Source organism: Erithacus rubecula (genome assembly GCF_903797595.1).
Source record: "Erithacus rubecula genome assembly, chromosome: 3".
Classification (NCBI taxonomy): Eukaryota; Metazoa; Chordata; class Aves; order Passeriformes; family Muscicapidae; genus Erithacus; species Erithacus rubecula.
In genome coordinates this window covers 102,677,931-102,694,248 of record NC_136689.1, presented here as the reverse complement: position 1 = coordinate 102,694,248, position 16,318 = coordinate 102,677,931, and the positions used below count along the sequence as shown (strand labels likewise).

The 16,318-nt window shown below is 39.0% G+C and overlaps 1 protein-coding gene across 2 annotated transcripts in view; it reads right to left on the bottom strand.

Annotated features, from left to right (window-relative positions):
• Positions 1-16,318, bottom strand: part of LAMA3 (laminin subunit alpha 3) — a 103,841-nt gene that overhangs the window by 61,150 nt on the left and 26,373 nt on the right. Inside the window, exons 9-21 of one of the 2 annotated variants that reach the window (XM_079300777.1) lie at positions 13,697-13,787; positions 12,567-12,698; positions 11,087-11,146; positions 9,985-10,026; positions 9,716-9,853; positions 8,732-8,866; positions 6,147-6,281; positions 5,723-5,769; positions 4,717-4,816; positions 3,530-3,582; positions 3,011-3,116; positions 2,019-2,118; positions 1,447-1,603 (exon numbers count right to left, since the gene is read on the bottom strand). In XM_079300777.1, the coding sequence (XP_079156903.1) occupies positions 1,447-1,603; positions 2,019-2,118; positions 3,011-3,116; positions 3,530-3,582; positions 4,717-4,816; positions 5,723-5,769; positions 6,147-6,281; positions 8,732-8,866; positions 9,716-9,853; positions 9,985-10,026; positions 11,087-11,146; positions 12,567-12,698; positions 13,697-13,787 (1,296 nt within the window). The remainder of the gene's footprint in view (positions 1-1,446; positions 1,604-2,018; positions 2,119-3,010; positions 3,117-3,529; positions 3,583-4,716; positions 4,817-5,722; positions 5,770-6,146; positions 6,282-8,731; positions 8,867-9,715; positions 9,854-9,984; positions 10,027-11,086; positions 11,147-12,566; positions 12,699-13,696; positions 13,788-16,318) is intronic. The other variant, XM_079300778.1, reaches the window with a different exon arrangement.

Here is a 16,318-nt window from a genome sequence, read left to right as displayed (position 1 = left end):
GATCCCACAGCATGCAGACACCTCAGACTGTCACTGAAACTTCTCACCCTCTACCAGATCCTACAGATGCTTAGAGTTGCAATACCAGAAATGTTGTCCTTGTCCTTGGGCTGAACTGACACCTCCAGACACAAAAAATTCTCTGCATTCACAAAGCCCCATTATTTAGTTTTCAGAAAAACTAAGAGATGTGTTAAGAGTCAGTGGTGGATTAGGAAAAAACAGGATTGATCCAATCTCAGAGATTTGGTTTCTTTCTTTCCATCCTAAATACTAAAACTCCCCTCACTATCCAATTCCTACCAGTTCACCCACCCCAATCCACCAAGCTGTCACTTTCCAAGCTACTTGTGGCACAGTTACCCCTCCACCACTGTGGTCTACTCTACTTCCACAAATACAAACATTTTCTCTCTTTCCCACATCTGAGAACAGAACAAAAAGCCTATGTAAAATGCCCCCAGAAAAGAAATTCAAAAAGCAGATGAATTAGAAAGCAGGAGTTGAGAAATCACAGATACTGAAGAGTTGCCTTCACTTACAAATGTTGAATAATACTGAAAACTTAAAAATTATCCGGGATAAAAAAAAAAAACTGAAGACCAAACCAACAAAAGACAAAAGACTGAAAAATGAAGAACATAAAGAAAATCATAGTGCAATGGTTATATGCTTTTGTCCCATGCTATGGTGATTCATTAGTCCCGGGACAAATGGAGGCTGGACACAACTATACCAAAGCACTAACTTTCAAGATGAGTGAACAAATCCCATTTATTATTCAAATCTACAGTTTTAAAATTCTGCTTCATTTGATCAGCAGTTCAATCCAAAGCCAGAAGGGCCCTTCTCAGAGAAATTATGGTGACTTTCTACCTGTGATTTACTTATTCCCTCAGATGCTGTTTAGTTTATTCATAGTCTTTCATGAAACTCAAATAAGTGTTGCCAATATGCCCCTACTCACAGCTTCTTTTACTGAACCACACATTTCCCTATTTGCTTAATGTGAAGGTGTCATTCATAATAATGGACACAGATTGTCATGGACCAATTCAAATTATTTAGCCAAGCATTAATCTTCTGCTGTTCCCACTGTTCTTGGCATGACAAGAATTTCGCACTTATATATCACAGACTCTAAAGCTGTACGCTCCCTCTTTACAGCTGCCTCACAATAAAAAAAAAAAAAAAAACCAACCTCAAAGAACATTTCTGAAGAAGGCATATTTGCACAAACAACTGAAAATGACCTGAAAAAGTACCAATTCTCACTAATTCAAACAGCAATATAGTGTCAAAGGGTTTGAAATTAACCAGATCCTGTCCTTTTTTCTGTCTTTTTTCCATGACCTTCCACACGCATAGCAGTAATAGAAAGATATATGTGCCATGCACTTCTGTTTTCATTTTCACCCCAAAGTCTTGAGTGAAATACCAGCTTACTTGTATAGAGGACATCTGTGCATATCCTCTCCAACTGAAGCCAGGAAATTCCTGAGGATCATAGCCAAACCGAATTTTCCCTCCTTCAACAGTAGTACCATCTTCAATCTCAAACTTCATGTGGTGCAGATCAGGGAAAAAATAGTTTTCTTCAGGCCTTTCAAGGAGGAAATAAAACCCTCAACAAATCAGCAAAGAATTACCAGTCATTTATGATCTACATCTAAGGGCAAAAAGCAGTGAAAGGGAGGTGATCTACTGATGACTGAGGAATTCTGACAGCAGCTCATAGATTCAAGACAGCTGGTAAGAGGGATGCAATGAGAATTTTCTCTCCAGAAGCAATATTATTGTAAAACTGGTATTTAAGGAAACAAGTCAGAAAATCTGACTAAAATATAGGAAGGAAACTGCCCAGGAAAACTAATATCAGTAACCAGGGCAATTTGCCAAGTTAATTATTAACCAATCCAGACTGTCACATGGAAGTGTAACAGGGGACTGATGGGCAGTTCCAAGGGAAGTGTGCTGGAGCTGGAAGCTCCAAGGGAAGGTGCTGGAGCTGGACTCACTCCTGACAGGTGGTGCCCACGACGTGCGCCCGGCACTGGCAGCTGCCCGAGGGCTGGGAGCAGGCTGGGCTCAGGGACCCTCCAACATCACACCTGCAGCCTGGCAGGCCAGGAGCAGAGCCCAGCAGGAGAAAGAGTGATAAAAGTTATCAGAAAACACACCATGGCTTCACAACTAAACACCATTAATGACTCCTTTCCTCCTCCCTTCACACTCCTTCAAACACAACACAACACATGTGCATAAGCTGCAATTATTTTGAGCTTCCCGTGTTGGTGCATTTTTTTTAAATTCCTCCTTAGAATGTGACAAAAGTCACCTTTTAAAAAACCCTCAATAATACATTCTGCATCATTGCTAAATGCAGAGTTGCAGTTTTGCTGAACTGCTATTCAAATGTTTGGCTAGCAAGTCAGAATTTCTGCAGCAATATCACAAAGAATAACTATTTTTAAAACTCACAACAAAATCTAAAACCTAACTTACAAAAATTCCAAGATGTTAATTTTTTGAAGTCTGGTACCCTAATATTTAATCTATCTGACAAAACTGCAATGTACGTGTTCATATAATATACATATTTTCAACTGACACTGGACAACAATATCAAATTACTTTCTACAGAAGACAAACTAAAGGACACCTCTAGTAATGAGGTATAACATGCTGTACTAAGGAGCAAGTGTTTCAAAAAATTTCAAGCTGGATTGAAAGGCTGAGTGTTCCTAAAAAAAGTCTAAAAGCATCCTGTTTTCTAAGACATGCACAAAATGGGTGGGAAGCACAGTGGTAGCATCTGCCTTGTTCCTTCTCCTGCTGAAAGGCAAAAGGAGAGTCACAAGAAGCAAGGTTAAAGCACTAGCACCAGTGCAAAATGCTGAGCACATGACTAATTCAAACATCCCCATTCTAAAAGTATAGCCTAAGGAATTCTAAATACTTCTGTGCTAAGTGCAAATGTTCCATTAGTGATGTCCTTTACTCATTTTACCTTGGCAGCCAAAATAATTCTTGTTTTCAAGAGCATAATAACCAGCTTCACAAGTGTCACAGGAATCTCCACAAACATTAGATTTGCAGTAGCAATGCCCATTTTCCTGTGAAGAAAATAAATTTCATCAAAAATGTTTCAGTACCTTTCCAGAACTTTAATCTCTCAATACTCTGAATTACCTCTAATTCTAAAGAGGAAAAACATTCCAATCTCAAAAAAAACCACCCCCCCAAACCAAACCAAAACAAACCCCAAATACCATTGTGTGGACGTTATCTCTGTCATTTATCATCTTCAGAAACAGACTAGAAAATGCATAAACTCAAGAAGAAAAAAAAATTTTAAAACTTTATACATCTTTAGAATATGTAAAATTGATTCTTTGATGTATAAAACTAGCTATTTTATGTTCAAAAGCAATAAACAGTACTAAGATTTCTACCTTAGCAAATGTTACAATAATTTATCTTTACAGTAATCAATTTAGTTAATATCTTTCTTTTAATTTCACTTTACCTGCTGACATTCTCCAATTCCACTTAATGTTCCACTCACATCACACTGGCATGCTGAAGAGATGAAAAAAAAAACAAACATCTGCATTTCATCTTTTGTGATAGTTTACAGGGGAAAACCCCACCACTCTGAATCTGCAATTTTTAGTCACTATCCACAAGGTGGATTTTACTCTGGAAGGTTCAGAACAGCAGACAAGATACTGGTATGAGGTGAGAAAAAATATGAGGAGAAAGAATGTGTGATTTACTGGTGTGTTTTAAAGTGATTTACTTGTATTTGACACAAACAGTATTGAGTTTGAATTTACAATTGTTTTCTTTCTTAGAAACATTCAGACTATTGATACAAAACAGTGTCTTCCAGCCTGACTGGCACCTTTTATTCAGCAGTGCCACTCTGGGACCAAATCAACTCTCCATATGAAATAGAAATGGAGAAAATATTGTAGGGAGAAACTGTGCTGACCCAGAAGTTTGGAGAAACCCAGTATTGACTCTATGACTGAAAGCAGAGAATAACATGGAAAGTGCAGTATTTAATATTTGAGGAGTTGTTTAGTATTTAGAGATCTAAAGAAAAAAATGTAATGATATGATTATCAGGTCTAAAGCTACTCTACTAAGTGGCTGTTGTGGTGGAATCTGTTCCAAAGGAAACAGTTGGAGAGAACCTTTAAAGATTTTTTTTTTATCTTTACCTTTTTTAATCTTCATTAATTATTTCTATCTGCCTGAAAAACACACACTCCCTGTTGGAAAACATTGACAAGCACAGGTTATAATACAGATATAAACCCTAACAGATTGTCACACCCTGAGGCCACAAGAAGGCTTTACACTCCAACCTAGGAAATAATATGAAGTGAAAAAGCACTTTTTTTCTCAAAACCATGAGTAAAATTCTGATTTCAGGGTTACAGGTAAAAATCCTGTCTCTCTCCATAGGGCCATATGAAAGGAACATCATTGTAATTTCAGAGCACACCCTGGTTCAGCACTAGGGACACACAAAATTATGGCCTGGTCTCTGAAAGTAACTGCTGGTCTCATGGGTAATTTGGGGAAATTATGAGAAACATGCTGTTAACAAAAGCTGTGAAATTTCACAAAGAGCACCACAGACAGTGTGAGAGAATAAAGATGACTACATTTCATAAGCCAGAGAAATATGCCATGAAGCCATACCTGTGCATCCCTCGGGGTTTTCTTTGGCCAGGTTCCAGTACAAGGGTTTGCATTTACTGCAGGTAGGACCTTCCACGTGCTGGAGACATTGACAATATCCCTAACAGCAGAAAGGAGCTGATATGGGTTCACCTGCTTCATGAAAAACTTACTGCTCTTACTACTAAGAAAAACTTAATATTGCTATGAGCTCATGCAGTTTACTGACTTTTACAGATACATGGATCTCAGGCTGATTCAAACATATTAGACTTTTCTGTCTCATACTGTCAGCACAGGATTGTTCCACCCTGCATATTTTTTATGTATCTATTTTATTCCAAGGGTCCCAAAGGATGTACTTTCCAATTCTTTTATAGCTTTACTAGAACTCCTTTAAGTAATAACTGGTTTGCACAAAGAATAACCCCATATTTCTTTAAAAATACTAATTTACTGTCATACTTAATCTTTTCTTTATTGGTGGAAGACACACACAGCTCTCTACAGAAGCCTACATAGGTACCCCCACCACTCATCAGACTCACCCTCCAGGTGGTCTTTGCTACACATTTAACAATGTCTGTAATTTCTGGCAATATGCAACTACTAATAACCATCATCATATTAATAACAATAACAGAGGAACAGCAACAAAGATGCAATGATTTTTCAAGAACAGTTCGATGCTAAAAGGCCTGTTGCAACCCAGACCCAGAAGGTCTTTGAGACATGCACAGTCTTATATCTTCATGCATATGTTACAAAGATTATACCAAAATGACATAAATAGTATGGATATTCTACATATATAAGGTAAAAAACCCCCACTTTGACAAGGTTTTGCACTGGTATGATCAAAGAACAAAAGACAAAGCTTATTTCCACTGCTACTCTTCAAACAAGCTCATGCAATTCTTTTAGAGTCTAAGAGCAGGCTTCAGGCTTGAGCAATGAGCTGGATGTGCTCAGCAAAGGCACACGAGTGATTAACATGCACTGTTAGCTGCAGTGGCAGAATACTTACAGAGTGAGAACCAATGCTACCTGCAGGGTCACACTCGCTGCTGATACCTTCATAAAACAAACACATTGAAAGATCTTTAGGAAACAGAGCTGTGGAATGTAGCAGTGCAGACACACAGGTGTGAGCTTGAAAGGGCTTTTTAATATGGTTACCTGGGAGAGGCTCAAATACTTAAAACTCCAAGAGAACAGAAGCCTTCAATAATGATTTTTAAAATGTTTATTCAGTCTGATTTATAGTATTTGGGTTTGTATGCAAAGCAGTCACTTGGAAAAACAGAACACCAACCAATGGAACTGAGAGATGTTCATCAGAATGGAAATCATTTAAATGGAAATACATTTGAGAAGATTTACTTTCTTTTATGTTGCAGAAATAAATAGGAAGGAAAACCCTGGTAAAAGCAGGGGAGGCTTTTACTCACGGAAGCAGTTGGGATAGCTGTGATGTCCTGGAGCACACTGGTCACATCTCAGCCCAGCATAGTTACTACGGCACGGACACTGCCCTCCAGGACCACATGTGTTCCCCAATGAGCCAGCACCATCACAGCTGCACTCTGCACAGAGGAACAAAAACAAAACAGGTACATACCTAAATCTAGAATTTGCCAAAAAAAAAACTTGCCTTTGAATGAAAATCCATCACTTACATTCAAAAAACCAGACAAACCATAATTTTACCGCCAAAATTAAACATCCCCAAACAGAGGTTATTCTGCAATTGTCTCCTCAACCTCTGATAATCTTGGTTCTTGCAGTTCTGTAATGCACATCTAAGAGATGCAGTTTGATGCCTTGCAAAACACATGTAAGGGACATAAATCTATCCTACATTTGGGAAGAACGTCACATGAGAGAAGTACTTTAAAAAAATCTTTTAAAAATGTACCCAAAGCATGTTGTCAACTATAACAGCAAACTGCTCATGGAATTACCACACTTTTGGGGTAACAGCCAAAGCCAAGACCTGTTATTTTCTTGAGATGATGCTGGGATGTTCCACAGGGTCACACTTCACAGGTACAGGAACAGGCAGCTGCCCCAGGTACAAGATGAACTGCTGTGATTAACCACTTGGATGTTATGGCTGGCAGAAATGGCTGACTGACAGAAATATAAATCAAACACTGTCTTCTTGTTACAAGTTCATGTTTCTGGTTCCCCCTTTTGGTTCCTCTTTCTGCTGCAGCCAAAGACATCTGACTTTGCTGTGTTTACTTTAAAGATGCTTGGAAAGACACAGGGCTTGCTAGGAAGTTAGAGTAAGAGAAATACAAACAGTGATGCTTCCAAGAACAACACCTACACTGGAGTCCCCCATCATTTGATTATTATATTGCATTCTCTCCAAATTTTAGTATTAGTGCTTTGTTTAAAGGCTTTGTTTTGATATCACTTTATTGAATAAAGCTTCTATTGAGTTCAACAAGTCAAGACCAAAAAGATTAGTCACAGCAGCCCAAAAAATATAGATCTCTCTCCCTTTTGAGGATGACAGTTCCTTGCAGGAGTAGCAGGCTGGGCTGCTCACTTTCCCCTACAGCTTGCAGCATGCTGTGTTAATTTATGTTTAAACCCATGGCAGCTCATTTTGACTGAACAAACTGTGAACTGCAGCAGTTCTGAGTAATCCCACTGACTGTGTTTTCAACTATTTTTATCCGTCTTTTACAATTTGTTTTTGCATGCTCTTTTAAGCTTTTCTGTCTCTTTTCAGCTTTTGGTGTTCAAAGATCAAACATATTCAATATGGGTTTGATTTGCTTTAAGATTGCTACTTGATCTTGCTCTAGGGAAAAAAAAAAAAGTTTATTTTAAAACCACTGAACAGTGTGTACCAATGCAGAATCCTAATTTTATGTTTTTCATTAAAAATGTTCATCTACTCCAGACCATAAAACCCACAATCATGTGGTGTTTCTTTATTCTACTCAATGTGTTTGGTAACACAACACAGTCTACCTTTGCAAGGTGCCACAGTTCAAACCCAGCTGGTAAACAGGTACACACAGCCACTCACACCCCACCCATGGGATGGGGAGAAGAACTGGGAAAAATGTAAAACACAGCACTGCACACAGTACTAGGAACAAAATTAACCAGCTGAAACCAGGACATGAGGGAAAAAATAATTTTACTGTCCCTTGTAGGAGATAAACAACTGTATAAGCCCAAAGGAAGAAGACTGACATAGCCAACAGCCAAAAATAACTAGAGAGAAGAAAGCAAATCACAATGTCATACATAAATCTTGTTAATCAGTAGGAAAGCATATACCAGAACTTTGAAATATTCTGTATTCCTTCTTAAGCTAAAAATCACCAAGGATTAAGGGCCCCCTCTCTCACTTTAAAGGCGGACAAAACCTAGGGCCAAGTAGGGTTTGATGGGAGTCCTCGTACACACAGGACCACTATGATACTCAAAAGTTATACTCCATTAATTTCCTGGTCTTGTATAAAAGCAGGTTAGTCCTTGGTGGGAAACTCCACAGAGATCTTTCATGTTTCATGCCTATGTGGACACAGGCTAGCTTAGCTCCTGACAGATGATCTTAAAACGAGAAACCATGAAGGGCAAAATGAGAGCGTCAGATTTTCAGATTTACAGAACACACTTTTTACAAGGTACCAAACTTTGGTACCAAACAAGGTACTAAAGACTCTCTGCAAAAGCAGAGCCGTGTTTCACAGTTCCATTATGCTGGATCCTCAGCAGACAAGTGTGCCCTGTTGCTGTGGGCCTCCATGTGAGAACAGCTCTTAAATGCTTTGATTATCAGTAAGACAGCTGTGCTGACTGAGGGTATATCAGTCTGACCATGAAGGAAAAATAAGGCCTGAAACTGGAGAATTGAAACACATGAGGATTTCGCTGTAGAGCACAAGAGGGAGTTGCCCATTTGCTTGAACAAAGTGAGCATTGCTTTGGCTGCTGTCCTGGAAAGCAGTGCTGTCTGCCTCTCCAGGGGCCTGTTTGATGCTGTACACTCAATCAGCAGCCTTACCTTGACAGGCAGGGAAGGAATGGTGGCCAGGCTGGCAGCTGTCACACTGAACTCCAGCAACTCCCGAGCGACAAAGACACCTCCCAAGAAAATCACAGACTCCGGGCTGGGTACCCAGCAAGTTACATTCACACACTGCCAATGAGAAAAGGTATTTCAGAGGCAGCCTCTCTACAGGCTCTGCTCTTTCATCTTTCTTGAAATTAAAATGCAAAAAGGAGCAATAAAAGCAACTCCCTGCTCCCTGATGCTCAACAGGATGGCAATTTTCCCATCAGATTTATATGGATTTATAACAGATTTTATTGACTGCTCACATCTCTAACAATTCAGGAACAAGGAAAACATTAATGAAAGAGCAATGAAGCTGGCTCAAAGTTCAATTATCAGTGTCAAAGCACTACACTTGGCCTGGCCCCAGTGAGAGTCTGATTTATCAATTTCAAGTGGTTTGCCAACTATTGAAAGTAGCTTCACAGCTTCTAGGACGGAAGCAAAACAATTTATGGTTCAAGTTAACAATCTCAGGTGGGAGTGGTCAATAAATTGCCTAAAAAGACAGCACAGAGACAGCTATTAAAGTTCAATTCTAGTATTGATTAGATAGGGCACCTTGGTGCATCAAAGTGAGGTTGCAAATTCATATTAAACACAATTTCAAAAAAAACCAACAACCAAAAACCCAAGGATAAGTAACAGAAATATTTCCAAAGTTTTTCTAAGTTTAATTGATGTTATTAAATCCAAACACAAACTGGAATCTAGCTGCATCAAACAGCAGACAGCTACCAAGGAAATGTGGGTATTTTTAGATATTTTTAGATCAAAATCTCCCCTCATCACATTATTCTTCTTTGACTCCTGTGAGTTCTGGGAGAGCCTGTTATGAATACATCTCCATGGCAAACTAACTTCATCCTTCAGTATAAAACTCAGGGTTTTGGTGTTTTGGATATGCTTGCCAAAGGGGAATACTTTGCTTACTGTGGCAGAAGGGGTACTGAAAATATCCAGCTGCACAGGTATCGCAGGAAAAGCCCCCAAATCCCGTTCGGCACCTGCACTGCCCAGTACTTCCATCACAGTCACTGCCCAGCACTCCTGCACCGTGGCACTGGCACGCTGAAGAGCACATTTGGGAAGAAAACATTTGCAGTGTTATGATCTTGAAGTTCTCATTTCCTTTGGAAGCCAAAGGTTGGTATTTATCCTGGAGCACAGGCTCCAAGTGTCAAAGAAACTGCATCACTTACACTGACACTGGGGGCCAAAATACCCTGGTTTGCAGCCTCCTTCTATTTAAAACAGGAAAGTAAAAGAAAAAAAACAAAGTTAGTGCATATAATCCCAAAATTCCTTGTAATTTTGCAGAAAAAAACAGAAAAGTACTTAGCAAATATCAATCTGGACCAAAAATACCCTATTTGTATGAGCCTTACATGCAAAATCTCTTTCAAAAAAACCACAATCGTAATTGTGCTTAGTCTGACAGCACAAATTTACATCTTCCACTGAAACTTCCACTTAGAGGCAGCTGCCTTTCTTATGCCTTCAAATTCAGATGCTGCTCATTGAAATTGTAAAGAGCTCAAGATCTGTTTTCTCCTGTTATATTTATTAATTTCCTTTGGAGTTTTTTTCTTCTTCCTTTTAAAAATTTGTGAGAGTAGGAGATATGCAACAGAGCATACCCAGAGGCCTACCAGGGCAATTATTTTGCATTCTATATGAAGGTGAAATGCTTTATAAGTAAGCAACTGATTAAGTGCTAGTTGTGATGATGCCTCTGTGTTGTGCTGTACAATAATACAGGCTAAAAATTATAAGCCCACCAAGGGAATCATTGTATGGATTTCAGGCAGCTTTGCAGTGGGCTAAACAAGAAACATGAAGCTTTCTTAGAAATCAAAGTCCTTCACTGCCAAGGGCGATGTACAATTTGCCAGGTGAGAGAGGAGAGCCCAGAGGCAGAGGCCAGTCAGCCTCAAGACAGATTTACACCACAAACCAGTGGTTGTCGTGTCAGAAAGTTGTAGTACATGTCAGAAAGTCTTGATGGATCTGTTCTTAAGTGCACCAAACAAGACGGTCAGCCCCTCCTGTAGATGTTTGCCAGAGGCTGGTTGAAGCTGTTTTGATCCATAACTGTTTCTGGAGCCAACCCACTTAACTGTTTGGTATAAACATGACAGTATTATAAACTTCTGGCAAGAACAAAAGTTTTCTTGAAACATAAATACCAACAGAAGGAAAATTACTACCTAAAAATTAACTTAATGATTCTATGATTGATTCTACAAAAGATAGTAACGTGGGGAAAAACAGTGAAATGGGGAAAAAACACCAAGAACTTGCCTATTATGTCACCAGCCACAGCATCTCCTGGAATTGAAGAAGTAGGATATACAGGAGTATCTTTAAAACAAAAGAAACAACAAGAAGCATTTGAAACAAACACATTAAATTCATTAAAAATCATGACAATGAAGTCATCTACCATCAATACAGAGAGCACTGTATTCCTATGACTCCAGTAACCAGCTTCAGCTTAGTTTTCTTAGGAAAGAGGTAAGAGGCATTGCACTTGTGATTTCCAATTCAGATACAAAGTTCCCCTCTCAAAAAAGTAGTGTGAATGGCCAGACACTGTTTGAGAACATCACCAGATTGCTTTCCTGCTCCTTATCCTTCTGTATGGAATGCTTTCTTAGACTGCACAGTGTTGTGAGAATTATGCAAGGATCTTTGTATTTATTTCACATTTCCTGCTTCCAGCTGAAGGTCCATATCCTTCTATGTGGCATTACCTCCTGCTACATAAACTGCCATAATTTATGACATTAACATCTCAGGAGCTTTTATTTGAGAGTCCTCCAGATTGCTGGACTGTCTTTCCCATTCTTAAATATTCTTGCATTGAGATGGGATCTGAAGTCAATGAGCTACAAACATCAGTGGGACTTAAATCAATATCTACCTGAGATGAATTAATTTAAAAATGTCAGATTTCAACCAAGAAGATGTATGAGATGTGATAATCTAGAATATAGTGTACAGACCATACTAAATCACAGCCATTGAATTCAAACAACATTCAATTTTCAGGGGTTTTTTGTTTGGTTTTTTTCCTTTGTTTTGTACAGTTTTCCCCTCTTCTTGTGTTTCTATTGTGTACCTCTCTTCTAGACAGATGCCAGATCTTGTCCCAGATCAACACATTTTTTTATCAGCTGTCAGAAACATGTCTTTTTCCTGAAGGTACAAAACATCCCACTGATGCATTTCTGCAATCTTTTCATGGAAGCTTTTATGTAGGAATCCTGATGCTACATTTTGTGCTCAGTTATTTTATATGTAATTTTTAATGGGAAAAGCATTGTTTATCAGAGATGCAAGTTCCAAATCCTAGGAGGTCTCAAGGAGAACACATACCCATTTTTTCCCCTCTCCGTCATTACACTCATGTTCTACTTCTCTGTGCAGGTGGTCTTTATCCCTAAAAATCCTGACACACATTTGAACAATTTGTTCAGGGCTTTAGGACTGGAGTTCACACTTACTGAGGACAGACTGTAAATCTGATGCCTCAAATTATTTCAGAATTGTGAGAATGCAGCACAATCTCTGTTTTTCAAGTCACTATCATTTTATTAAACAAACCCAGCTCTCTTCAGTATTGCAACAACTGATTTTTATCAGAACACATAAACACATGAAGCAGAAATACCAGAATTTTTTTTTTTTTTTTTAACCAAGTCAAGAGTAATGGAAGCCACTAATTCTTTAATGCCCATTTAAAATACAGAGAAAGAGGCCATTTTACTTGCATACTTACAGACACAAAATGGATAACCATAGAATCCATCAGCACAGCGCTCACAGTGCTCTCCCTGGAAATTCTGCTTACAGAAGCAGCGGCCAGACCCTTCCTCGCAGCCGTCTGCGTGCTCAAAGTTACAACTGCAGGCTAAGTAAAAGTACAGCAATTAGGCACTCTTTGGAAAATTAACAAATTGCCCTTTACAGCAGTGCACAGTGGCATTATAACAACAAACCTGCACATGTGAATGACTCATCATTTAAAGAGTTGACATTCCCCAAGTACTTACATGGCACCAATACATCCCTTAAAAGCAAAGCCCCTCTTATTTGCTTAGAGAGTTTAGAAGTTTTAAATTCCAAACCCTGCACATTGTTCCTCCACTGCAGCAATTTTTCTGTGGGAACCATTCATCTCTCTCCATGGTCTAGGCTAAGCACCACACTACTCACTTTCATTTAAACTACTCACTTTCATTTAAACATACATGCAATACTATGACCACAGCACTGCTGACTTCCCACTCCTTTCAATCCCCAAACACAACATAATTGTAGTTTCCTCACATGGCTCCTTCAACCTGTTAGTAATCCAACACTTTCCTCTTACCTATACCCAGTTCTGCCAACACTTTCCTCTTACACATACCCCTACTGCATCACTTATGAGCTGATGGGCTCAGCACTGTGTAAGATCAAAGCAGTGATTCTTGAGACCTCTTGAGCTACAGAGTAAAATTTTCAAGTGACCAAGGGTCAAAGGATAGCTCACATGTACATCAGAGAGCTAAGAGAAACAAGATCATGAGAACAGGAGATGAGAAAGGCTTCCATGGGGTCCTGAGATCCTCCCCACTGTGGGGTCTGTAGCAGCATCCCAGGTTCCCATGATCCTGCCTCCTCTATACTCTTTTATAGTCTAATATCTATATTTCTGCTGTTCTGAATATGCTCATATGACACATAAGTTGAGAAGAATGTAATTTAAAAGGTTTAAAACAACACAGAAATTAATTTCCAGCTGTTCTCCTACATCTTTTGCCCATTCTTTCATTTCTTCCTCTCCAAAAGACACATTCTATGCCTTGATTACAGCCCAAAGCCCTCGAGCCACCAGGAGGAGATACTCCATAGAGAAGGACTCACGTATGCAACCATTGGGAGCGCTCACTGGAACACCATAAGGACGATAGAAACCTTTTGCACACTTCTCACAGTTAATCCCAGCTGTGTTGTGCTGTGCAAAGTAAAACAAAAGGATAATACAAGATAAAGAGAGGAACTGGGAAGAATTAACAAACAATAACATCCTTTACACTGTTTCTATATACAACTAAGAAGGGAGGAAAATGGAATATGACTGCAATAAAGAATCAACCATCATGTGGTGTTCTTTAACCACCTGCTCTCTACATGGTTCCAAATCATGGTATTCTCGCATAAAGCAGACAAATTTTTTCTCTAAAGCACTATAAACTCCTCCTCTCATTAAAAAAATCTTTAGAAAAATATCTCTTTATATCGTAATATAACTCTTTTTTAGACTACTTTTTACCACCATGTATATATTGCTCAAGAAAATGCATCATTAATTTTTTCTTATACTACATATAAATTTCCTGAATATCTTGTGTCTAATATCAGCAATACAAGAAGAAACCAAAAACTGAACAGTCCAGCCAGCACAAAATATATTTGCCACTAGAAAAGCATATAAGTCTCTATAAATATAGGTTTAGATACACCAGAAAAAAAAAAATCCTAAATAATTTGAACTACAGCAGTGATGGCAAGCACAAGTTGAGTAAATCATGGTCATGAGGCATCCTGATGAGCTCACAGACACAACAGCCAGGTCACCAGAGCAGGAAGCTCTGCCCTGGAGCAACCAAAACATTTCCCCCAGCTCCCACTCCCTGTTTAGTTCCTCCTTAGGGAGTGTTGGAATTCATGGCTGAGCAGGGACACAGCATTTCCTGGATGGACTGGTGAGCAGTTCATGAGCAGGGCACTCAGGACTCTGCATCCTCTTCATCACTGCTCATTCCAGTGGCACATCAGTGGCCCCAGCCCAGAGAGAGCTTCAGGAAGATGCCAGAAGGACAATGCAGCAGGGTGCAAATAATCCAAAAGTTATTTTGAATGTATGAAAGACAAGCAAATAAGATAAATAGCAGGAATACAGTTCTGGGCTTCTGAAAAGCAGGTTTGTCCTTGCTCAGAGAACTGCTTGACAATATCCTGTGTGAAAGTCCTGGGAGGGAAAGGGGACTGAGAGAGACAGCTGATTCTTTGGACAGCCTCCTTCGGATAGTTTCTTCCAACATGCAAGCATGCCAGAAGGCCAGCACAAATAAACACAGAGTTCCTGATTAATCTCAAACTCAGAAAGAAAGTGCATGGAAGGTGGAAGCAGAGACAGGCTACTTAGTGGCAATAAAAAGACATTGCCCAAATATGCAATAGTGGAGTTAGGAAAGCCAAAGCTTAGCAGAGTTAAAACTAGTAAGGAAGGTGAAGTGCAAAAAGAAAGATTCCAGGAGTAGAGGAGCACCAAAAGAAATGCTGATGGGGGTAGGGGCCCATTGCTCAGTGGGGAAGGAGATCCAGTGAACAAATTTAGAATGCACAAAGGACAGGAAGGTGATGGGACATATCCAGCATAGTTTACCCAAGGCAAAATATTCCTAAATCAACCTCATGAACCTCTGTGATACAATGACAGGTGCTGTGGGCAGACCCATGCAGATGGGGAGGGACTGAAGCACATGGCATCCAGAAGAGGCTGAGATGGTTGGGTTTCTTCAGCATTGAGAAGGGTGAATTTATTGCTACCTCCAACTGTGGAGAATACAGAAAGGAGAATACAGGGGGATGGACCCAGACTCCTATCAGAGGTGCACAGCAAAAGGATGAGAGGCAACAGGTACAGGCTGGAACATGGAAATTTTCATTTAGATATTAGGGACAAAAATTGTCAAGCAGGCAGTCAAACAGTGAAAGAGGTTGCCATGAGTGCTTGTGGCATTCCAATCTTTGGAAGTGTTCAAAGCTTGATGGAATGAGTTCCTGAGCAACCTGATCTAACTAGACCTACTCTGAGTAGGACTGAGTGATTTCCAGAGCTCCTTTGTTATCATACTCTAAAGAAACTGATTATATCTCTGTATGCAACACTTCAGTTATATCACTTCTTCATTCAGGCATCCATTCTTAAAACTTTTCTTTCCCATGACACAAACAGAAAAAATAAACTGAAATTCATGCACTTTGCCAATGAAAACAAAAACAAACAAACAAATAAACAAACGAGCAAAAAAGAAGATAACTATAACTGTATTTATAAATAAATTTAATCTAATTCAACTTCCACAAAATTACAAACAATTTGTAACAATCATTTTAATTAGGATTTGTAGATTTAGACTAATTTTGCTATTTTCAATCTTTGAAACAGTATTAATAGAAATGTTCTTTCATGAACAAAGAGCTGACAGAAAGGACCAACGTGGTAAATCTTATTAGACTGCATGAACAAAGTTCTGCACAGAAATGTGAATTGGAAGACAAAGACCATTCTACTCATGTTAGTAAAAATAACTCTACTCTCTTCTGACTGCCTTTTAGACAATATCTGATCATACTGTGGCAAAAATATTGAAAACATATTCTATACTGGATATTTGCCTTTTTTATTGCTTAAATACAGATATATTTTTAAATGCACAACATGGCAATACATAAATCATGACACATAGATTTCACTAG